Source organism: Trypanosoma melophagium (genome assembly GCF_022059095.1).
Source record: "Trypanosoma melophagium isolate St. Kilda chromosome Unknown ctg2segment0, whole genome shotgun sequence".
NCBI lineage: Eukaryota > Euglenozoa > Kinetoplastea > Trypanosomatida > Trypanosomatidae > Trypanosoma > Trypanosoma melophagium.
This window is the reverse complement of record NW_027125149.1, coordinates 541,511-565,609: the sequence shown is the minus strand read 5'-3', so window position 1 is coordinate 565,609 and position 24,099 is coordinate 541,511. Positions and strand designations below refer to the sequence as shown.

Below are 24,099 nucleotides of genomic sequence, written 5' to 3'. Positions count from 1 at the left end.
TATCTTTCTCTTTTTTTTTTGTTGAATTCCTTTTTTGTCTGTGCCTTTGTGTACGTGTATTTGGATTTCTTATTTGTATAATAATTTGAGTTAATTCCCATGTATTCTCCTACATTTATATATTTTCTCATCTAATCTAGAAGGAAGTAATTCTACTGTAAAGACAAGGAAAAAATAAAATAAGAAATAAAAGGGCAATATTGTAAATAATACCCAATCATGACTGAAGTAAAAGAAGTTCGTCTGCCGACTTTACTGCAGAAACTAATCTCCTTTGTTGCACTTACTTTGGTAAGCACTGCAGTAGGTGTTACGATGAAGTTGAGTCAAACAGGTGGAAAGTACAGCTATTCACCTGCTAGTGTGATTGTACTGACAGAATTGTATAAACTCATCATAACACTTTTTATTGTTTGGCATATCGTAATAACAAGAGAAGAATTACCACCCTCTTCTTCATCGTCCTCAGTGATTTCTCAGATGATTCATATTTTAACAGATAATATAAGTAAAGATCTTATATGGAGTGAATTTTTTTTGGCCCTGGTATATACTTTTGTTAATATAGTGACGTTTCCTATATTTACATTTATGTCAGCTAGTTTGTTCTTTCTTTTAAAGGCATCATCACCTATTGTGACGGCTATTATTCTTCGTTTTGTATCAGATCGACATATTTCTAAACTTCGTTGGTTTGCTATCACTATTCAGTGTCTAGGACTTCTAGTCACACAAGTTAATTTTTGTACTGGTACCACTATAATTACACCGATGGGATATCTCTTGACAGCAGCGAATGTAGCTTCTTCTTGTCTTGCTGGGGTATATAATGAAAATATAATAAAAAGGCATTCATCTAGTTTAAATGCCCAAAATGCTATATTGTATTGTTTTGGAATTATACTTAATACTATTTTACACTTTGTTGTCCCTCCTGCTCTTATGGGAATGACAGAGAAACCACATTTCTTTGAGGGTTATAAACCCAGTACATTTTTGGTTATTATTTCCAATGGATCTGTTGGATTAATCATTAGCGCGGTGTATCGATATGCGGATGTTCTTATTAAAACATTTGGAATGGCCGGAAGTACATCTCTGCTGTTTCTCTTTGAGTCATTAGGAATTCTTCCAAAAGATAAACGTACGGCGAGTGTGGCTGTAACTCTCTCTGGGGCTGCCGCTATCTTTTACGCGGCGTATGTGTATATTGTACCAGAGCCGCCAGTAGTGGACGCCGTGAGTGAAGAAGATAAAATAACGATCGTTTCTGCATCACGTAAGATATGGCGTTATTTGTGTGGAATGTTCGTATTGGGTGTATTAGCCATAGCGCTTGCTTTAATTGACTATGGAGGTTGTTTTATCTAAGGGGCGAGTGGTAAAGGAATACCAGTGTTTTATACATTTAATTTATTTATTTATTTAATTTGTCTGTTTGTTTGTTTGTTTTTTTTTTTGTACCTATTGTTTTTTGCTGTGGTTGTTTGTGTGTGTGTGTGTGTTTTGGGGAGGGGGCTAGTGATAAGGCACGCTTGTGTATGAGAAGTGCGGGGGGTTTCTTTTCATTATTACATTTTTTGGAACATTTCTTTTACTTTCTTGTTCAATTTGAAGTTTTCTTTTCTTTTCTGAGTTGCTGTTGCTTTGATTGTGGTATTATGTCTAATGGGATATATCTATCACTTGGAGTTAATTTTTTTTTTTATCCATCTACCTATCTATCTATCTCTTTTTTTGTATCTATATCTTATTTATATTCATTTGTATTTTCTTTCTTACTATGCTTTTCTTTTCTATTCTCTCTCTTTTACATAAATTGATATTCTTATCAAGTACGTACATGTGTGTTTCATTCACCCTCTATACCTTGTTCTCTCACTTACACACCGGGGCGTGAATCACAAACATACATACATACATTCACAAAAATACACATATACATACAAGTATACATACATATATATATATATATATATATTTGTATATATTCATGTCTTCTTCTTCTGCGGGTTCTAAATTCACACGCGGTGTAAGTGGTCTCACGGGACGTGAAGTGCGACTAATACGTGTGGGCAAAAGTATCACTTCATCATTTCGTCAAATTGCTGATGCGATTCAAGCATCACAGCCACACGACCGTATTGAGATTGAAACTGGAAAATACTTTGAGACACTTACGATTCCCCACGCACTAGAATTGTGTAGTGCAAAGGATGGAGAACCTCCTGTCATCATTTCACGTGGACCATGTTTAACTGTTAGGACAGATGGACCGGTACTTTTACAGAGTTTAATTATTATAGCAAAAGGTAGTAAAGCGTCGGAAAGTCAAGGTGTATTGATTGAAGAAGGATCACCAATTATTCGTAATTGTGAAATGTCTTCTATTTATGTGAGTAATGATGCATCCCCACAGGTATCACATTGTCAAATTCAAAATTCAGACCATGGATATGGTTTATCTATTACTGGAAATAGCAGTGGAATTTATTCAAATAATGATATTAGTTATCATAACGCTGGTTGTGTACATATTAATACTACTGGAAAACCTGATTTGCATTTTAATCGTATTTCACAAAAACGTGATCAATTTAATGCAGCTGTACTCATAAGTGGACGATTACTAGGTGTATGTCAACCCTTTTTTCGAGAAAACATCATTAGAGGAGGAGGAGGTACATCAGCTCAAGATGAAATGGATCCCGCTTCTGTTTATTCTCCTCAAATGTTAGCTGAAACGATTTCAGGTGGATGGACAGGTCTTGTTTGTGTTGTGAATGGAGCTGTACCTTTTCTTATGGGAAATTTACTTTGTAATGGTGTTAGTGGATTTTATTTTGAGAATTGTAATATTCCACAAGATCATTTTCATGGAAACCGCATTGTTAATTGTGTAGGATGGGGTATTGTTATCGCTGGAGAAGCCTTATTACATGTTCAAGGAAATGATATTCAGTCGTGTGGTGGTGGTATTCATGTGTATAACAATGGTACAAAACGAGGTAGTAGTAGTAGTAGTAGTAGTAGTAGTAATAGTAATAGTAATACTAGTGGCGGTAATTCTAATGAAGTAAATGCACGTAGAGTGACACTATTGAAATGTGATTTAAAAAAAAATGTTCACTACGGTATTCTCATTGATCGCGCTGCTGTTTCAGTAAATGAGTGTAATATATCCGAAGGTGAAGTTGGTATTGCCTTATTTGGAAATTGTGCAGATTGTATTATTACGAAAAATGTGTTAACTAATAACAGTATCGCTGGTTTTTCAATTATGCGTCATGGTATTACTACTATTGAAAATAACACCATTTCTGCTTCTTCTGGAAGTAGTATGTATGGTATTATGATACAAAATAGCTCTCAATTAACACTTCTTTCAAACACTATAATAGGAACCGCTACAAGTGTTTATATTCGTGGTAGAAGTTCACTTGTGGCTGAAAAGAATGCACTACGTGAATCATCTGTACATCACGTGGTTCTTGTGGAAAGTAGTAAAGCCACATTAAAAGATAATACACTGGAAAGTAGTGCCTGTGCTACAGTAGTGATAACAGATCATAGTGAATGTACCGCACGTGGTAATGTTATGTATTCTAGTCTTAAAGAAGGTATATTGGTGGAACATGGTAGTAAAGCGCATTTAGAACGAAACAGTATGAGTTCTATGGAAGAAACTATCTATGTGAAATCCGGCGGTTATGTATATGCGGAGGAAAATGATGTTACACATGGTTATCATGGTGTTGTTGTGGAAGGAGAGGGAACTAATTCTATGATTATAAACAATCGGTTTGCTAATATGCGGGCAACAGCTATATATGCTCTTGAATATGGTATGATGAATGTACGTGGAAACTCTATAATAGGTACTGTAGCCGTAGGACTTCAAGTCGGTTTAGGCGCAAAGGCTCTCGTTGAAAATAATACACTTAAAAAGTGTGAAAAAGGTGCTATTCATATAGATGGTATTGGAACAGAATGTCAAGTACTCCAATGTCATATTGAAGGTGTTGGATATGGTATATTGTGTACAAGAGGATCTACTAGTACAATTCGAGGGAATCAAATACGTTTTTGTAAATATTTTGGAATATCATGTGAATTAAGTGAATCCGTTACTGTTTTTGAAAATACTATATTCAATGCTGCTACTGGTATAATACTCTCTAGTAGTGGTGATATTCATCATAATAGTATTGAAGAATGTGAGGTTGGTATATTAGCTTCTCCCCAGGCTACTGCCGTTGTGAAGAATCACAAAATTGTAAACTGTAATGTGGGTTTATCACTTCAAACAGGTACGTGTATCGGTTTTAGTCATACGAGTATTCAAAAATCTAAAGCCTTTGGTGTAATGGTAAATGGTCCTTCTCTAGATGTACATGTGCGTCATGTTACCATTGAAGAATCTGCTAGAGCAGGCGTTTATGTACAAGCGGGTGGTGCCTGTTCATTTGAGCAATGTGTATTAGAACACAATAAAGAGAATGGTATTCAACTGGAACGAGCAGGTGGTATGGTATTTAAAGAGTGTATTATACATCATCAACGATGTGGGGTAATAGTGCGGGGCACACCTCATATGCATATTCCAAATCATACAGAACTCCCACAACTTATAAACTGTACCGTAGATGGTAATGATTGTGAGGAAGGTGTGGTCTGTCATCACTATGGAATAATTCGCCTTCATCTCTGCAAGATTCGTGCTTCTTATTTAGATAAGGGAAGTGGTATTGTGGTGCATGATGGTGGTAATATATTTGTATCCCACTGTGATATCATGGAGTGTACTCGTGTGGGAATGGCAGCCGCCCCAACATCACATGTACGGGCAGATCATACAACGATTCACGCATGTAAGTTGGGAATCATGTTTACATCACCAACGGAGCATGACGTACAAGTGCATAATGATAATGAGTCCACTGTTAACACTAATAGTAATAATAATGATAATGATAATAATAGCAGTAATAGTGGAAGGAAAAGGGTTTCTCCGAGATTCACACAGATGATGATTAAGGATTGCACAGAAGCTGGTATTTACTATGAACCCCATAGTTCTGGTGCAGTAAATTACACAACTGTAGAAAAGTGTGCCACAGGTGTATTAGCAAAGTGTGGGAGTTGTGTCATATTACAGACAAGTATGATAAATACATCTGAAAATTGTGGAATTGTTTTTCATGGTCAATTGTCAAGAGACTCTGAACTCAGTGATCTCACTATTAGTGATTCGGGTCACTATGGTTTAAAAGTCACGGAGAGTGATGCTAATGAAAAGAATTCTAACACAAACATTGAGAGTGAGGCATATATCACTATTGAAAGTACTGAAATTATACGAAATGGAAAAGGTGGAGCATTACTACGATTTGCACGTGTGTGTCTAGAGAAATGTACGATTACTCACAATACTGCAGCCGGTGTAGTGTGTGAAGGAAACTGTCAACCTATCTTGACAAAGTGTCATTTTGAACATAATAAGGAGTTAAATATTGAAATACAAGCTGAATGTGTACCGGATATACGAGACTGTGTTATAGAACATGCACCCATTGGAGTACGTGTTCATTCCGCTATTCATATGAAGCGATGTATTGTACAACATCTTGAAGTGGGTGTTGTTTTTATCATCTCTGATCAAGACGGTATTTCCTCCACAATGTTGCAGTGTGCCTTTGCTGGTAACAGTACAGGTGTTTCCTCTACCGGTGAGACTTGTTGTACTATTCTTATAGAGAAAAGTGTATTTAGCGAAAACTCTGTTGTAAGCGTTCTTGTTGAAAAAGGTCCACAGGTACATCTTAAAACATCTAGGTTTGAATCCTCAAGAGATGCGATAAAATTAATGGATGAGGCTGAAGCAATTATTGATAGCTGTGGTTTTAATGGAAATTCAAAAGGTATCAGTACCTCCAGCGCAAAGCGTGTTGAAGTAAAGAAATCCTCATTTGTTAACCAGATTAATTCTTCTGTTAGTGTTATGGGAAATTATGGTGAAGCCAGGATATTAGAAAATAATTTTTGTGGAGGTGGTCAACATGGTGTATTCCTTTCCGCTGAAGGAATCGTTGTCTTGGTAAATAATAACACCTTCGAAGAAGAAAAATGTGGTATTTTTGTAAAGGATACACCACAGATTCGTGTGTATAATAACCGTTTTCTTGCCTGTCAAACCGGTATGGTGTTAAGTGGTTCAGAAAGTTTTGGACGTGTTTTCAGTAATATATTTGGTAAAAATAAGATTGGGTGTCGCTGTGAAGAAGAATCTTCGCCACAACTTTGGCGTAATGTATTTGAAACAAGTATCCAATATGGTATTTTATCTATTACTGGAGCAAAGCCTATTGTTGTGGAAAATACATTTGACAAGAATTCCGAATCTGGAACTGCTAGTGTATGTGTTCGTAATGGTGGAATAGGTCATTTTGCCCTTAATCAATATACGAATAATACATGTGCTATATGTTTAGAAGATACAGGTGAGAGAGTACTTGTTAATAATAGCATGTTTCTTAGAAATACTCTGGCTATACAAATAAAAGAAGGAGCTGCAGTGTATATGATTGGGTGTACATTTGCCGAAAGTCTTTCTGGAGATATTCAAGCATCTGGACGTACTGAACAAGGACGTTGTATCCTTGCATATAATAGTTTCGCCTCAGAGAAATGTGCAGCTGTTACAGTGAGTGAATATGCCACTATTATTATCTTTCGATGTCTCTTCTTTGGAGAAGATGGTAAAGGATTAATACAAGGAAATATGGGAACAGGTATGGTGGTTGAATGTCTATTCTATGAACTTTCATCTGGTGTTATTGTGCAGGAAAATGGAAATGGAAGTATAGTAAATAGTATATTTATTCGATGTTTAACAGCTGTAGAAGTATTCGCAGCTGCAAGTCCACTCTTTTACAATTGTATTTTTCTTGGTCAATCCAAGAGTAAATTAGTGGTATTAAACACAGCCGCCACTCCAATATTTCAAGTTTGCCGTTTTGTAGGTGTATCACAAATGAACTATCCCTTATTATCTGCCAGTGGTGCTGGATTAGTAGAAGATTCCTCCTTTACAACGAGTGGAACTGCGGTATTATTACAAGATGGATGTACGATGCAATTGCGCCAGAATACATTTCGTAAAGGAAGTATCGGTATAATATTCAATCAACGATCTCAAGGAAAGGTGGAGGGAAATAATTTCTATTCTCACAGTGTAGCGGCAATAAAAATAATGGAAAACGCCAGTGGCGAAATTATTGAAAATGCCTTTGAACAGCCGTTAGAGAATGGCGCTATTCTCGCCGGCCCACATAATGTCATCGTGGATGCCTGTAAAGTATTAGATCCTACGAAAGAATCATCTCCCAAAAAGTTTACAGATGAGAAGATCAGTGAAAACCAATTTGTGCATATGATGATGGATTATGTAAAGGCCGCACCACAATGGGCGAGAAGAGGAATGAGTGAAACTCCATACGCCTCGATTCTCCCAGCCAATCTATTAGCCGTAATAACGAAAGAAGAGGAAGAAAAGAAGAAAGATCAGGAAGAAGAAATAGAAGAAAAGGAACAAGATAAATCTAATGCAAAAGCACTGGAAGAAGTAAAGGGTGATAAGGATAAATCAAAGAAACAGGAATTACCTAAAACACAAAAGCAAGAGCGTGGAGGTAAAAAGAAGGCGAATAAAAGCGGTAAGAAAAAGAAACCTGTGGAAGACTTTTCCTTTGTTCCAAGTGATACTATTAATAGTATACCAAAGAATGTTCAAGATACATTGTTAGCCTGGGTCAATCATCAAAATATTATATTAAATGTGGAAAAACCAAAACGTTCTTCAGCCTCAAAAGAAAGAAATCTCTCCATTAGCATGGGAATGCTAAGGGATGTTGATGAAGAGGTATCTACGGTAGCAAAATTTAAACGAGACAGGGAACGTGGTACGAATGTCAGTAGTGAAACAGATAAAGTCCCGGGGGCAAACACAAATATTCAAACTCTTAAAAATGATGAAAATGAACTGACCAATCCCACAAATGAAGAAGCAGGAAAACAGGTCAAATTAGATACATTACAAGATCCTCTTCAATCTCTTGTTGTTAGTACTGGTGATGGAACTTCTCTTTCAGCTTCTATTAATGGAGCTATTCCTCTTGCTACTATTACCACTACTACTACTACTACTACTACTACTACTACTACTACTACTAATAATAATAATAATAATAATAATAATAATAATAATAATAATAATAATAATAATATGACTAGTACTTCTTCTAAACCTAAACTTTCTATAAGACGTACCACTAAATTTGGAGAACGTAAATGTTCACGTGCGACTAAACAAGTAGTGCGGAAACGGCGTCGAGTTCTACCACCACCACTGCTAGGTACAGCCCGTAATGCACAGCCGAGAAAACCACCACACAGAGGTCCATTTTCAACGCTTGCGGGATGTATTTATGCTTGCCGTGCGGAAGCTCTCCCGCAACGTCGTAGGCCAAGGAAAAAGAACCTGATAAATTTGATTTCTATTTCAATGGATGCAGAAACAGAAATAATAGAATGGAGTGCCACAAGTCGGACACACTCGATGTTGTTAAACTCAGAACAATTAGCTGGTCGTAGTGATAGAGGAAATGTTTCCAAAAGTGATTACAGCAATATTTCTAAAGCCAGTAATATATTATCTTTTGGAAGCACATCTGTGGAAAGAAAAATACGTAGTCATGGTAGCAGTAAAGTAGGATCTCCACTCTTAATTGAGGGAAAAGAAGGGGGTGGTGTAAGTAAAGCTGGGAGCAGTAATCAATGGAAAAGTGGGGATTCACTATCTATTTTTGATAGTTCATCCGGCTCTCTTTATGCAAGAAGTTTAGTAAAACTGAATGCAAATGATGAAGCCTCACAGGAGCAAGATATTCCTAGTGGAAGCCCCGGTGAACACGAAGAGTTATTGTCGGAAAAACATTTCAAGGTGAATAATAATAAGAAGAAAAAAGACAATATTAAAAAGAATATTACTAGTAATACTAAGGATGATAAGAGTAACAGAAGTAGCTCTACAAGTAGTCTTCTTAAAACCCTCTTTTCAGCAAGTGAAACTCAACGCTTTCGGAGTAGTAGTAAAGCTGCATTTCAGGGGCTAAGTTTAGAAACGGAAGGCAATGATTCACTTAAGAATGGTAAAACGAAGAGAAAATTTCTCTTGCCAAAAGTTGCCCGTAAAAATGAAGGAACAAATGCAGAGAAGGAACTAACGAGCCAAAGCAAGAACGAAGGTAGTGCAAGTAAATTGGAAACGTCTCAATTCAGCATGGGAAATGCCGAATCCGGTTTATCAGGAGGCTCTCTTAATGGTAGTTTAAAAACGAATACGGCTGCTAAGAATTTGATAGATGCGGCAACAGGTAAAACACATGTATTCAATAAATATACACCATGTAAAGGATATATTTTAGGTGAGAATGAACTATCAAACTTGATGCGTGCATCGACGGACACTTCCTCGGAAACGAATGACCGAAGAGATGGATTAACCGCAAAGAAATCTCGTCAAGCAAAGGAGGGTTTAAAGTCGGGGAAAACAGCAATATCGCAGGATAAAAAGAAGAAAGAAACTGCTACTGAAGTAAAAGTAGAAGAAGAAGAAACTAATTCACATCCAAAGGATATTATGACGGCACCTCAACAGGTAATGGAGAGTTCCGCCCCATCTAAGCCAATGGCACGGAGAAAGAACCGTGAATGTATGACTCTTGCACCAGTAAAAATAAAAAAAGGAGTAGTGGCACACTCCAAACAACAAGAACAATTAAAAATATCTAATGAAACTAGAAAAGAATTGAGTACTTCTTTAGAGCATTACAAGTCTAAAACATCTGCAGAACCAACTCTTTCATCTGGAGAAACTGGGGAGAAAAAGAGTCCACAGGAAGAGTATGTGATATCCATGTTAACTTCAACATCTACTTTACATCCAACTGCAGGTTCACAATCTTCGTCGACACAGATCGGACATCAAGAGAAGCAGGAACAGGGTAGAAAAAAAATGTCTAAAGGTTCTAAAGATTCATCAGATAGTAATGGTACTATACATTTGCCTAGATTAACTGCATCATCTCTACATAGTTCCCTGATAAGTAGTAGTAGAGTAGATGATGTTAGTGAAAACACAGAGGAATTACTCCCTGTAGCTTTATCTGCAAGGGGATGTGATTTGCTTGAACGACTTCAACAAAATGTTCTACAATATGACTCCGCCTTACAGAGACGTTTGCAAAGTCTACGAGAGGAGGCAAAGATGCGTAAAAAGGCAAAATCTCCTCTAGGAACAACCCTAGTATCTGCTTTGGCAACATCTACATCTGGTGATTTATCTACTATTGGTAGTCATCATGGTGATATTGAGTTTAAAGAAGGATATGAAAATGAGGAAGAGGAAGAGGAAGATATGGAGGATGTCATAGCCATACTTCGTTGGCTTGCAGATAGACGTAGGAATAAGTTACTAACTGATAATCGCTTTAATCTTGCAGTGGAATCTATTCGTGAAAACACAACATTGCCATTCTTTCTCTGTGAAGGAAATACCGCTGGTGGGGCACCAACTCTTATTGTGCGATTACCACGAGCAGCAGATGAGGCTGTTGTGATTCCACTCGTGGACGATACACCACTGGAGATGGACACCGTTACAGAACAGGTACAACAGGAGTATGGTGAGAACACTAAAGTACAACTCCGCACTATTACTACTAATACTAATACTATTACTACTACTGCAGTAATAAACAATACAGTCGATCTTTGTGGTAATGTACCCATGGTAAGTAGACCACCAAATCTACCAATGCTAACACAAGATGAAAAGGGAAAAAGAAGAAGAGAAATGGAGCGAGAACAATCGGATGATACAACTCCACCTGTTGTTTCCCGTAAGAAGAATGGGCAACCACGTATTTATATGGCGTATGCTAAACTACCACGTAGTCACTTTAATGGGTGTAAAGAACTCCCAGAAGTATTAGATGCGGCCTTTAAAACCCGTTCATGGCAAAAAACTTCACTACATTATCGTGTTATTCAAGATTTTAATGATACACAAGCGGCACATCCGTATCGCCCAGCCACTATGGCACTGCATAGTAGTAATGTAAAGGATTCACGTTCCCTTGTTTTTTCAAATACTGTTATACGTCATACAGAGCGATTGTTACCATTTAATCCTGCAAATCCGCAGGAGTCATCTCCCTACAACAAATCACCTGGTGTAGCAGCTTATATAGCCACTGGAACAAAAAATTTTATGGTGTAAAATATTTGTATACGCACCTGTGTTTTTCTTTCTTTCTTTTTTTTTTATTTATATTGATATTTTCATCTAATTGAGTATTTGAATGAATAATTGAGTGAGTGTATTTACGTATGTCCACCCTCGCTTTACAATGTAAATTACTTCTTGTTACTTTACTTTATGCCCTCCTGGAATGGAAAAGAGTACAAAACAGAAACCGTTGTCAATACAAAGAAAAAGAAAGGGAAAACACAAACTATATAATAATTTCCCAACCCTCTGTTTATTATCATTCCTAATGACTATAACCCCTTATTTATTTTTCGTTCCCTCTCTCTCTCTGCAAAGAACCCTCACCATCACACACCCACACCCATATATATATATATATATATATATATATATATATATATATATATATATATATATTAGTCTTCCTTCCATATATACATGCATCTACTCTCTGTGTGTAACGAACTAATGGACGTGCTGCAACTTCTTGCCGTTGCGTACGGTGGAGAGCGGGAGGCGCGATTGGCCGCCACAACTCAACTCGACGCGGCACTTCGCGGACCAGACGCCGCAACGCATCTCTGCGCATTACTGCGTGCCGGTATTGACACAACACTACCACCCGCCCAAAGCTTATCTGCTCTCATCTATGCAAAGAACTGCATTACACACACATTGGAGGAGAAACAGATTGCGGCTATTCCAGGCGTACTGGATGAAGTTAAGAGGCTTCTCTATAATGGTGTTTTTGTGGTATCGGAGAAACATCAAAATATTATTTGTGCATGTGTGGCGAATATTATTAGTGCATTTGAATGGAATTATCTTCCACAAATTATGCCAGAAATTACACGTGATAAGGCAAATTTTTCTGTAGAACATGCCCTAGCATCACTGCGATTATTGTATGTTTACATTAAAAGGTTTAAAACACCTCAACTTGAACCGATGCCACTTAAATTAGAGGTTTGTAGCTGTCTTCTTACGGCACTTCCCTCTTTTTTATCTTACACAGACTTACGTGTGGATCATATGGTACTTAAAGCTATGGAGTGTGTTGTGGAGACCGCATTACAAGTAAAGGAAGCGCAGGAAGTTCCAGCAACGGCGTTTGATGCATGGTTTCAAGAAATGTCTCAATACCCAGAGCGTCATTTTGTAGCCGCATGTGAGGCTGCCGCTAATGGATCAGAGAAAGTGTATGAAACATATGTATGTTGCCTTAAGCGAATTGCTATGATTTCTTTTTCTGTTTTAAATGATGCAACACGAAATAAAAGGCCGCCACCTATTTCGAAACGTTTCTTAACAACGCATGCCGCGACATTCTTTGGTGTGTGGAAGCGATGGTTGGAATATGCAGCCACTTCAAAGGCACGAAGTGTACATCAAAAGGCTGATATGTTCGCTATACGATATATCAAATTATGTACACTTGATAAAACACTTTATCAGCAGTATCTTCTTCCAGAGGTAATGCATGTAGTGGAATCATTATTCTTTCCTTATTTATGTTATAATGAAGAAGATGAAGCAGCATTTGCAGATGATAGTGATCTTTCTGATTTTGTACAGTACATGATGGAAGAGGGATTTGATCAAGGTGAGGTTTCTCAACGACAAGCAGCCTCTAACGCTATATTAGCAATGATAAAAGGTGGAAAAGATTTTCATGAAGATTTACTACAAAAAATCATTCAAGTTTTAACCATTGGACTCTCACAGGAAGATAATAATGAAACCTTTCCACGAACGTTCGGATTTCTTCATCTTCTTTCAGTACTTAGAAAACATCTTCGAAAAGTTCCTGAAATTTGGCAAACACAAATGGCACAAGTACTCGTAACATTTGTAGCCCCACGTGTTCTTCCTACCGCTCCTTTTGTTCCTCTACGTTGTAAAGCCCTTGTGGTTTGTCAGCGATATTCTAAAGTTCCTATTGCCTCTGAAGAAGATTTCGCCTCTTTTACACAGTTAATATGTGCTCTTGTACAAGATAATAATGCGAGAATTCGATTAGGTGCTATTGATGCTATGTGTACTTTTTTGGAAATGAAACGAGCATTACCGTATATTCGACCAATTCTTGTTCCATTGGTAGAGGAATGTATTGGATTTCTTAATAGAGTCCAGACAACCTTTGTTCCCACAGCATTACTTTACCTTGTAGAACACTTTGCACCAGAGTTAACGTGTGTAGTAGGAAAAATTGGTAAAACTCTTGTACAACACTTCCTTGCAACGGCATTTGATTTGGCACAGCAGGAAGAGGGGATGAATGAGGATAATATTGATTTTTATGCTCGTGCCGATATGAGTGCTTGTGCCATGTTGGATGCTTTGGATACTATTGTGCAGGCATCTAGACATAATATTGAAAATATTAATAATATGAGATCTGATCTCTTGCTTCTTGCAAGAAAGGTGTTAGAATATCCAGATAATTATGAATTTATGGAAAAAACACTCATTATCGTTCTGCATGTTATTAATTTTTCAAAACCTATTCCATCCGATTGCTGGGACATATTGCCATTATTATTTCAATCAATAGATACTGGAGTTGGTGTGGATTTTTTTGTTGGTATTGAAGAAGTACTTGACAGCTATGTATCTAATGGAACGGCACAATACTTACAAAATACGGATCTTATGGAAGCTACATATAAAGCCTGTGAAAAAATGTTATTCGGTGCTGTATGTGGAGCTGAGGATCATATTGCCGTACCACAGTTAATTGAAGCTATGCTGCATCAGGCAAAACATTGCAAAGAAGTATCCGGTCTCTTTGATCCCTATCTCTCGCGCTTTGTATTATTGCTATTACGTGCTTTGGCAGATGAGACGATTCGTCAAAGTGATGTACGTCTTCAAATTTGGATTGTAGCAGCAATATTGGATGCCTTTTACTACAATGCCGGGGCAACACTGCAAATCATTATGGAGCATAATGCCTATCCACAATTCTTTGATGCTTTCTTTCACTTCTTCCGTGGTGCTATTGGTACACCAAATACGGCAAAGAAAGGGAAAAAGGGAAAACGTAGTAAGAATGATAATGCACAGGAAATTGTAGATCATCTCTCCATTCTCACACGTAAAGTTATCACACTTGGTTTGACCTCTCTTCTTCAGTACCTTGCCGCCAATCCAAACAATTTGAATGGCTTTGATGTGTATATGCAACCAACACTAACATTGATTGAACACTGTATATTTCGCAATGATGCCCTTCTTTTACCACGATGTCGTATTTCTGAAAAGAACATTGCAGAGATTCGCAGTGGGAATGCCGATGATGATGAAGTAGTAGATGTTGACTTTGACGACGATGACGTTCTCGGCATTGATAACGCAGATGATGATGATGATGGTAATATTATTGATGATGATGATATTGAGAGTGAGGACAGTGATATGGATCATCTTCAAATAGACGAAGGCGATGACTACGAAAGTCCTATTGATGATGTCTGTGAAGTAACCCAATTTCTGCAGTGGGCAACCAACGCTCCATGTCTCACTAATAATACTCCACAACAATCTAATAATCATCAAACTAATCAACAATCTCAATTACGTTGTACGTTAAATCACTCACTGGAGGAGTTCCAAGCGGCGGAGGCAACTGCGCTGCGGTATCGTCAACTCGTGTTAGCATTAGAAGAGGCAATGGAAGATGACTTTAAGGCCCGCTCTTCAGCAACAGCAACAGGGGGAAATGTTGGTGTTAGTTAATAAATCTGTCTCAAAGAAGAAAAGAAAAGAGAGAGAAAGGAGACGGTAAGAGAGGAGGGATATGATTTTTTTTTTTGTGTGTGTGTGTTTTTTTTTTTTTTATTTGTAAAGAAAAGGAGGTAGAAAAAATTCTTTAAAAAAAGAAAAAGAACGAAGGCATTTTGTGAAAAATAGCCGATTTGGGTTAATTGAGTTAAAAGAATCATGAAGTTAAACTACCAAATCGCACCGTGTAATTGAACCATTAAAATAAGTAATTAACTGATTATTATTATTATTATTATTATTATTATTATTATTATTATTGCTTTAACTCTTTTTCTCCTTTTTTATCCTTCGTCTTTGTGTCTGTGTGTGTGAAACTGTGTCCATATATATATACTGTTTCGGCTCTCTTACTATTATGCTTTTTTTTCCCATGGCTGCCCTTTTTTTTCTTTTGTTTCTGTTGAAAGTTTTATCTTTTCTTTTCTTCTTTCCTCCGTATTTTCTTCTAAAGAAGTGCAGGCTGAGGAAGACATCACAACCACAAATAGTAGTTCAAATATTTTTCTTTTTTTTTCTTCTCTAGATACCTTTCTCATCTATCTTATAAATACCCTATTGATCCGTTTTATTATTATTATTATTATTATTATTATTATTATTATTATTATTATTATTATTATTATTATTATTAGTTTGGCTTCTTCTTAATTGTGGTAGTGAGCACTCCCCCTTTTTTTTAAGGGGTGAAGAAGAAAATACCTCCAAGCGTCAAAGCGGATTTAAAAAAAAAGAACATTTGGTGTTTTCTCTGGGCGTCTAGTCAAACTCACAACTCTCTCTTATTTACACAATTCCCCTCAATCATCGGAGTTCACTTTGGCCTGCCGACTGACTTGAAAGAGAAAGAGAAAGAAAAAGTGGGGAGCATCAAGTGGAAAAGAAAAAGATAAAAAAGCAAAAGAAAACACACACACACTCAGCAGAGAAGGCATATATATATATATTCAAAACACGAAAAAGAAACTAATTCCTTTTCTTTTTCGTTTCTTTGTTTATCCTTTTCTTTTTTCTGCGGTTTATTTGTATTACCGGTTTAGCTGAGTTTAGAGAAAGAGAGGTATGGGGGCAATTGTTGGCAAATGTCGAGAAACAGAGAAAACACGATCTGTTCCGGTGGATATAAATAGACGTGGAAGTTCACTGCGGTGTGTTGTGAATACACCAACCAATCACACAACGTTCAAGCCGTCATCATTGATGCTCTCAGAGACTAATTTACGTGGATTGCAATTGAAAAGAACAAGCTTAGTCAATAATAATAGTAATAGTAATATGAATAATAATCATGATACAGCCGCACAAACAGCAGCAACCACAAAAGGGGATTTGGGAGAGAATGAAGTGTGTGTAAAGAAGCAAGTCAAACCAGCACCGGCACCTTTAGCTGTTCCACTTAGTAGTTGTCTTGTTCAGTCTAAATATACGGCAAACTCAGGACGAAATACCTCATTAACGTGTGTTACACCACCACCAGAAGCACAGGAACGAAGAGACAAGAAAACTGCGGGACCGCACATGCATTCACCTCCAACTAATAACATTACAGCGATGCCTAGTGATGAGTCATTTGATCTTCAGTCTGACGCAGACAACGGCATGGCAAACGATGAGGAATTGGCATCTGGTCCATTACCGAAGGATAATAAAAGGAATAGTAATAGTAATAGTGGATCAGCATTTGCACTTCCCGTACATTCACCTTCTTCTTCTCCTGCGAAGAATAAGAAAACACCTCTTTCTAGTGATGTGACATCCCCTAGAGGCTCTTACTCTCTCATGGAATGTAGTTTTGACTCTGGTGGACCCACGCGGGATAAGCGGGCTGGGATTAGACGAAGTAGTAGTATCAGTAGTAATACCAATGACAATAGTATGAGTACTATTAGTAATAATAGCAGTGCTAGTGGCGGTGGTGGATCCAAAACAACGACGTCGTCTTCGTCAGTTTCACCGTTTCTGCCGTTTCTTGCGGCCCATCACGCAGACGAACGGAGTGCGAAGAGTTTTGTTGATTACCTCACCAAGCACGCCTTATTTCTACGCAGTTCCCGTGAATTGACGTGGTTTAATGTGGATTTTAGTCGCACACAACTGCGGCGCCGCACACGGGAGGCGATGATTAGTTGGAATCCACTAGAGGAAATTGCATACAACGACTCGGAGGATTCCTCCACAGAAGCCGCAGAGAATAATAATAATAGTAATAATAGTAGTAGTAGTAGTAGTAATAATAACAATAACAATAATGATACACCAGCCGCCACTGCCACAACATCTTCATCTACAAAAACTACTACTAAAACTACTACTAATACTACTACTACTACTACTACTAATAATAATAATAATAATAATAATAGTGCGATAAAAGAAACAAAAAGTCCTACACGAGGTCCATTACAACAACGGCGGCAGAAACGGAAACAAGAGGAAGGTGAAAAAGATGATGAGATGCCATCAACAGTGCGGTCTCGTGTTAGGCCTATTATTTCTAATGGAGTTCCACATCATATGCAGTTGGCAAAGAAGGCACTGGAGGACAATGTTATCTTTTTTCACTCCCGATCACCGAAGTTTTTTTAGATCCAGGAATTACAAAAATAAACGAAGAAGGGGTGAAAAAAATCATTGTATTATCATTTTTATTACTAGCACTGTTGTGTGTGTGTGTGTTTTTTCTCGTTTTATTGCTACTATTATTTTTGTTATTGCTGGAACTATTTTCATTTCGTATGTATGTAATGTATGTAGTGTAATGTATGTTTTTTTTTTTTTGTGTGTGTGTGTGTGCATTTGGGTGATTAAACAGAGAACTGCTGAAGAAGAATATATAAGGAATGGAGAGAGAAATGAAAATAAAAGGAGAAAGGAAATTGAGACGTATGCACATGCACGTACAAACAAGGAAAAAAGAAGAAAAGAGGAAAAAAAAACAGGAAAAAGAGAGTAATATAGAAAATAGCCACTATTCCACCTCTCTGTATACCAAGCAAACAGAGAAGTTATTCAAACAATTAATTTTTTTGGTTTTCTTCAAATATATATATATGAACATTTCATTGGAGCATTTCTTTTTTTCTTTTTTACTTATTAATTTTTTTTTTTTTGTAAACTCCTTAATTGCGTGTTTTTCTTTTGTTTGGAAACCCTTTATTATTCTTCGTAGACCCACACGCAGATATATATATATATATGCGATATGAACAAATATTAACATTTATCAAGAAAAATAGAATATGAAGAAACAGTAAAAAATAGAAAATAGAGAAAAAGAGGAAAAAGAAAAGGTGGAAGTAATCGAATTGACAGTAAAGGCAGCATCTTTATTGTATTATGAGCTTCTACTTGATTGAATTATTTAACATTTTTTTTCGTTCATGTTTTTTTTTTGTTTTTTGTCTTGTTAACGTCTTTTTTCTTCTTTATTTTCTTTTTTTTTTTATGCTTTCCATTCCGTTGGGTTTTTTCTTTATGTCCTCTTCTCTTTCTGAGTGCTCTCAGGGAGATGGAATGAAAAAGAAAAGAAAAAAGTGTAGAGAACACTAAAGAAAAAGTTGGATGGTTTAAACTCAAAAGAAGAAGAAGAAGAAAAAAAGAAGAAATGACTGTTGAAAAGAGTATTGTTTTTTGGTTCAATACTTATTATTCTTCTTGATATTGTCTTTTCGTTTGTTAACATTTTGGCATCTTTGATGCATTGGAAATGTAATTATAAAATGTACGTACATATATCTATTTATATTGATATTGATATATTTTCTACGTACACCAGAGGGGATGAAGAGAAATAGGTATGAACAAGTATATAAATAAATATATATATAAATATATATATATATATATATATATATATATATTTATATATATGGTTGTAATAATAAGTGTGTAAAAGACCTGGATCACTGAGTTCTCTCTGTTTTTTATAACGATTCCGCGATGAACAATTTCACATTCTCTTTCTTCGTTGTTTATATTTTCTTTTTTGTGAACTCCCAATGTTAACATCTCTCCATCTATTGGGTCTAAAAATGAGTTATTTCAAATTGGAAAGGCAAACTAACGACTAAAAAAAAAAGATTATTTTTGTAAAACGAATGGATAATGTTTTATAAGGAAAAAAAATCGATTTGCACTTCAAAAAAAAAAAAAAAGAAAAACTTATTATTATTGATAATACCACATCATTTTGTTTACAGTTAATGTAGGAACTAAGATAATTTTACTTGGTGTGTTTGCATTCTCGTTTTTTGTATATTTCAGGTGTTCAGGTTATATATATATATATATATATATGTATATGTATATGTATATGTATATAGGTATATAGATAGATAGATAGATAAATGTATGGAAACTGAAATAATAATTTCTGAAGGAATGGCAAACAAGGTAAACAATAGAACCAAGAAAAGAAAATTTGGAAATATGTATATATACATATTTATGTATTTATACGAATATTCGTATACTGTGTTTCTGTGTTGTAAAGAAAAAAGGACAAAATGCTGTAAAGCGTTACAATACGTAAAAGAAAAAAAAAAGAAAATAATGGAAATTTTTTCGTTAAAGTTATTTTAACAAAAAAAAGTAAAAGAGGAAAGGAATGAGAAAACGGAAATGGAAATATAAAGCAGAATGTGTTCTTTTTTTTTATTATTTTGAATCTCTGATTAAAGAAATAGTAGGAAGGATGTATTCCTGCATTATTTCTTCATTAATTTTTCATGCACTTTTCTGTGCAGTTGTTTGAATTTATATTTTTGTTTTTGTTTTTCTCATTTCTTTTTTCTCATTCATGTGTGTTGTGGGCTTCTGGCACAAAAACAAAAAACAAAATGGTACAAACAAACACAAGCGTACTTATATATATATATATATATATATATGTATATATATATATATATATATATATACCTTAATCTAATCATCCAGATGTATAGAGGTATGTATAGAGGTGTGCGTGCGTTTGTTTCTCATCTTTCTTTTTGTTTTTTCATCGTATTATATGTTTCTTCCTTTATGGGTGATCTCTCACTTTCTTCTTTTTTTTTAATTATCTACTAACTTTCTTTTTTTCTTTTTCTTTTTTATTTCTCTGGATACTTGTGTCTTTTCATTTCCCCCTATTCTATTTCAATTCAATTTAGTTCTTTTCTTGCTCCTTAGAGGAGTTGGGCAGAAGTGTCTGTACTTCTTTGTATGAGTGTTTGTTAAGATTCTCTCGAACTTAATACAAATCATTACTTTTCTCTTCTCTTTTCTCCGTTATCTCTATTATTAATAATAATAATAATATTATTATTATTATTATTATTATTATTATTATTATTATTATCATTATTATTATTGTATGTACTTTACATTGGGAGAATGCAATAGTGCGAAAAGAAGAGGGTTCCAACTGAAAAGAGGGCCCGTAGAGACTTCCACAAGGACAGAAACAAAAAAGGTAAAAACAAGATTCTTTCTATATCTCTTATACAAGCAAACAAACAATAGATAATAATAATAATAATAATAATAATAATAATAATAATAATAATAATAATAATAATAAATAAATAAGAAGAAATAATAACAATATGTTCTCATCACAGTTCGACGATAATCCCTTCGCAGAGGAGATGGAGGCGGAGAATTCACCAACACATCATTCGGATATTGACAACAATAATAACAATGATGATAGTAGTGATAATAGTAATAATAATAACAAAGATGATGATGGTAATAGTGATAGGAAAAAGAAGAATCCAAGAAGTACTCATAATAATAATAATAATAATAATAATAATAATAATAATAATAATAATACCGCTGTGGATGATGAACCACAGTTAAAAACAGCCCGTCGGGAGTATAATACCGCCGAATCTAATTTAACAAATCCCATCATCTCAACAACAGTGCCGTGTATTGGTTACTCTGTTGATACGAATGAAGATGATGATGATATGGATATAGTTGAAGAAGATGATGAATCCTATAATGTACATCTCTCCCGTTTAGCTGAATTAGAAGCCACACAAAAACAATCCACTTACACGCATCGATTTCACATGAAACTCGCAGAAGAAAAGAATAAAATCCTTCGCCTCTGTGAAGATCGTCTTCGAAATGCGGTTATGAAGTTAGAACGGAAACGTGATAAAAAGACATCATTAAGAGAAGTTTCAACCATTGCTGCTGGTAGTGCTGGAAATGTAAGTTCACACAAAGAAACAGAATCTCAATTAATAAATAATAATGTTGATAATGATGATCCTTCGGATCTCGTTACATTGATGGAAGTGTATGATAGTGCTACAGAGTTGGAACGGCTGGCGATGCAGGTATATTCTCTGCAGTATATGGAAACTATTCAAACCAGTGTAAAAGAGAGAGAACATCATAATAGAACTATATCCGACTATGAGAATTGGATACCTACAGTACCAGTATTATTAGAAGAAGAAAAAGAAAATGTAGTATTGCCTTCTCCATCTACTCCCAATAATAATGAAGATGAAGAAGAAGAAGAAGAAATGTTTAAAGAAATGCATGCAGCGTTGGAGGAACTATTACCACAGTTAGATCCCAAATTCGCACATCTTGTAACTATGCTTATTCAAATCCTACAACCATTACGTCATAAACTAAACGCCTTATGTGATGTACATAATACTCTCACTTCACAGTTAAATGAATTACATACAAAGTGGTCTACATATGCAGTCTGGGGCATTGAACGTGCACTTCTCACGGCGGAGCAGCAACTGCACACACATTTGGCATGTATACAACCAACAAATGCAGAGCAGCAGGCGTTTTATCATCACACACAACTGCAGAAACACTTACATCGTACAGAAGTTGCCGTTGCCGCATTATTAGCGACATGTGCTGGTGTACAACTGCGACCAGTTACACCTGCAGTACTACATAATGTATTACAACGATATCAACAATTGCAGGAATTGAAAGAACACCTCAGTCGTGAAGTGTTATATTTGCGAAAACTGCTTAGAGAGAAATTGACATCCTCACCCTTATTGCCATTTCCACTGTTAGATAATAAGATGGAAGGAGGTACAGTACATTCTATCACAGTTGCTGAAACGAATAATAATAATAATAATAATAATAATAATAATAATAATAATAATAATAATAATAATAATAATAATAATAATAATAATAATAATAATAATAGTGATAGTAATAATACTAGTAATACTAATACAACGGATGAAGGACGATCATATCTTCTCCAGCACTGTTGTGCCGTACTTGCGAAACAGTTAAAAATTATAACGGAAAAGATAATTGATACGGTACTGCGAGGCTCTACAGCATGTTCTTCGACAGCTGAGCAGCAGAAGGAGTTTGTCGAGTATGAGACGAAAGTAAACATTCAGCATAGTTCCATGGTAACATGTATTAGAGAAAATACTAGACTTCAACAACAGATAAAAGATGCTTCATTGATTAAGTATTTCGCACCTCCTAGTAGTCCAGCACTAAAGCTATTAGCTGAGAAACTACAGGTATTTTCTAGTAGTAAACCTTTAATAACACTTCGGGAGAGAAATGATGATAATGATGTAGAAGGTGAAGGTGAAGAAGTGGAAGAGGAAGAAGGTTATAATTATCATGAAGAAAATGAAGAGAAAGGAGAAGAGGTGGATTTACAGAAACCCATTCTTAGTGTTTTTACGGAACAAACCAAGAGACTTGTTCAATTATTCAATACACAGATGCATGGTCTTAATAATATTTTTAAAGATGAAAAGCAACTATGTAGAGAAATAGCGTTTCTTCTGCGATTATCAGTAGCAGCTGATCGTCTTCTCCTTGGAAAAGTTGGTGTACCTTTTCCAACAAAATCTTCTACTAATGATAGTAATAATATTATTTATAATGATAATAATAATGAAAACGAAAATGATGATGATTGTACGTTTTTTGATGCTTGTAAGGAACTAGACGAAGCCCACTTGCCTCTTGGAAAAACTCCATTTGTTCTGCAGGAATTACCCTCCGTGGATGAACTCGCCGCCGCCCTTCAGTCTCAATCCACTCAACATGGAATCGAATTAGCAAAACAGTGTAGTGTGGCAGAGAAGAAACGTGAGGAACTGCAGGAGGATCTGGATTGGTGTAGACAACAAAACCCGCAAACGGCGGCGATTGAACTTTGCGAAGTGGAGAAGGAACTGCAGCATCTACAGAAGCGATTAAATATATCGGCTACACATGAAAGGGAAATTCCAGAACTGGAGGCGGAACTGAAGAAGGATAAGAAGCTTTTGGCGGAACTGCAGCGAGATATGTTGGTACTGCAGGAGGGAATCAATGCTGCGGAAGAGGAATGGTCTCTTCTTAAGAAGAAGAAAGAGGAAGAGAAGAATGACAGTTCTCACGATAATGCTGCTGATGATAATAATGATGATGGTAATGAAGAGGAAAATGCTTAGTGAGATAGAAACAGAAAGAAATGGGGAGAAGTAAGATGCTGTGCGGGGGTGTTGGCAGCAAAAAAAAAAAAAGAGTAAAAAAAAACAAATGCATGTCAAAGGTGATGCATTCTATCTCAATCTCTTTATGTATTTCGCGACGAAAATCTATTTTATCTTCACTTGTGATATATTGTTGTTTCTGTTTGCTGTTAGTATTTCTTTTTTTATTCGTATTTTGGTTTCGTTTAATGTGTCATTATTGCAGCTCTTAGTTTGCCCTTTTTCTCTTTTCACAATTTCTCTCTCTCATTTCCTTTTTCTTCGTTTTTTCTTTTTTCTTTCTTATTTTTTTTCTTCTTTTCTTTAGGACAAAAGTAAGAAAATACGAATCGTGTCTGACACGAAATGTCTGGCACTGATTTCTCTGCAGTAGAGCAAGAAGAGTTTCTAGTAGAGGCCGATCAAGGAGGGCAAGTACATTATGAACCCTTTGTAAAGGAGATTGTGTTTGGTGATGTTCAATGAAGAGGGGAGTGAGAAAAC

General features: G+C 35.9%; 5 protein-coding genes across 5 annotated transcripts; all 5 read left to right on the top strand.

The window, feature by feature from the left end:
• Window positions 1-219: 219 nt before the first annotated feature.
• LSM04_001511 (Nucleotide-sugar transporter) lies at window positions 220-1,371 on the top strand (the record flags this gene model as incomplete). The annotated part of the gene is made up of 1 exon (XM_067336237.1): window positions 220-1,371. The coding sequence occupies one exon, from the start codon at window positions 220-222 to the stop codon at window positions 1,369-1,371; it is 1,152 nt and encodes a 383-aa protein (XP_067192369.1).
• A 622-nt stretch (window positions 1,372-1,993) lies between these two features.
• Window positions 1,994-11,341, top strand: LSM04_001797 (Periplasmic copper-binding protein NosD; the record flags this gene model as incomplete). Its single annotated transcript, XM_067336236.1, has 1 exon — window positions 1,994-11,341. One exon carries the CDS (start codon window positions 1,994-1,996, stop codon window positions 11,339-11,341), a length of 9,348 nt encoding a protein of 3,115 aa, XP_067192387.1.
• A 459-nt stretch (window positions 11,342-11,800) lies between these two features.
• On the top strand, window positions 11,801-15,070 carry LSM04_008407 (uncharacterized protein; the record flags this gene model as incomplete). Its single annotated transcript, XM_067336235.1, has 1 exon — window positions 11,801-15,070. The coding sequence occupies one exon, from the start codon at window positions 11,801-11,803 to the stop codon at window positions 15,068-15,070; it is 3,270 nt and encodes a 1,089-aa protein (XP_067192746.1).
• A 1,107-nt stretch (window positions 15,071-16,177) lies between these two features.
• Window positions 16,178-17,701, top strand: LSM04_005447 (uncharacterized protein; the record flags this gene model as incomplete). Its single annotated transcript, XM_067336234.1, has 1 exon — window positions 16,178-17,701. One exon carries the CDS (start codon window positions 16,178-16,180, stop codon window positions 17,699-17,701), a length of 1,524 nt encoding a protein of 507 aa, XP_067192574.1.
• Window positions 17,702-20,700: 2,999 nt separating this feature from the next.
• On the top strand, window positions 20,701-23,574 carry LSM04_000505 (uncharacterized protein; the record flags this gene model as incomplete). Its single annotated transcript, XM_067336233.1, has 1 exon — window positions 20,701-23,574. The coding sequence occupies one exon, from the start codon at window positions 20,701-20,703 to the stop codon at window positions 23,572-23,574; it is 2,874 nt and encodes a 957-aa protein (XP_067192305.1).
• Between the last annotated feature and the right edge of the window lie 525 nt (window positions 23,575-24,099).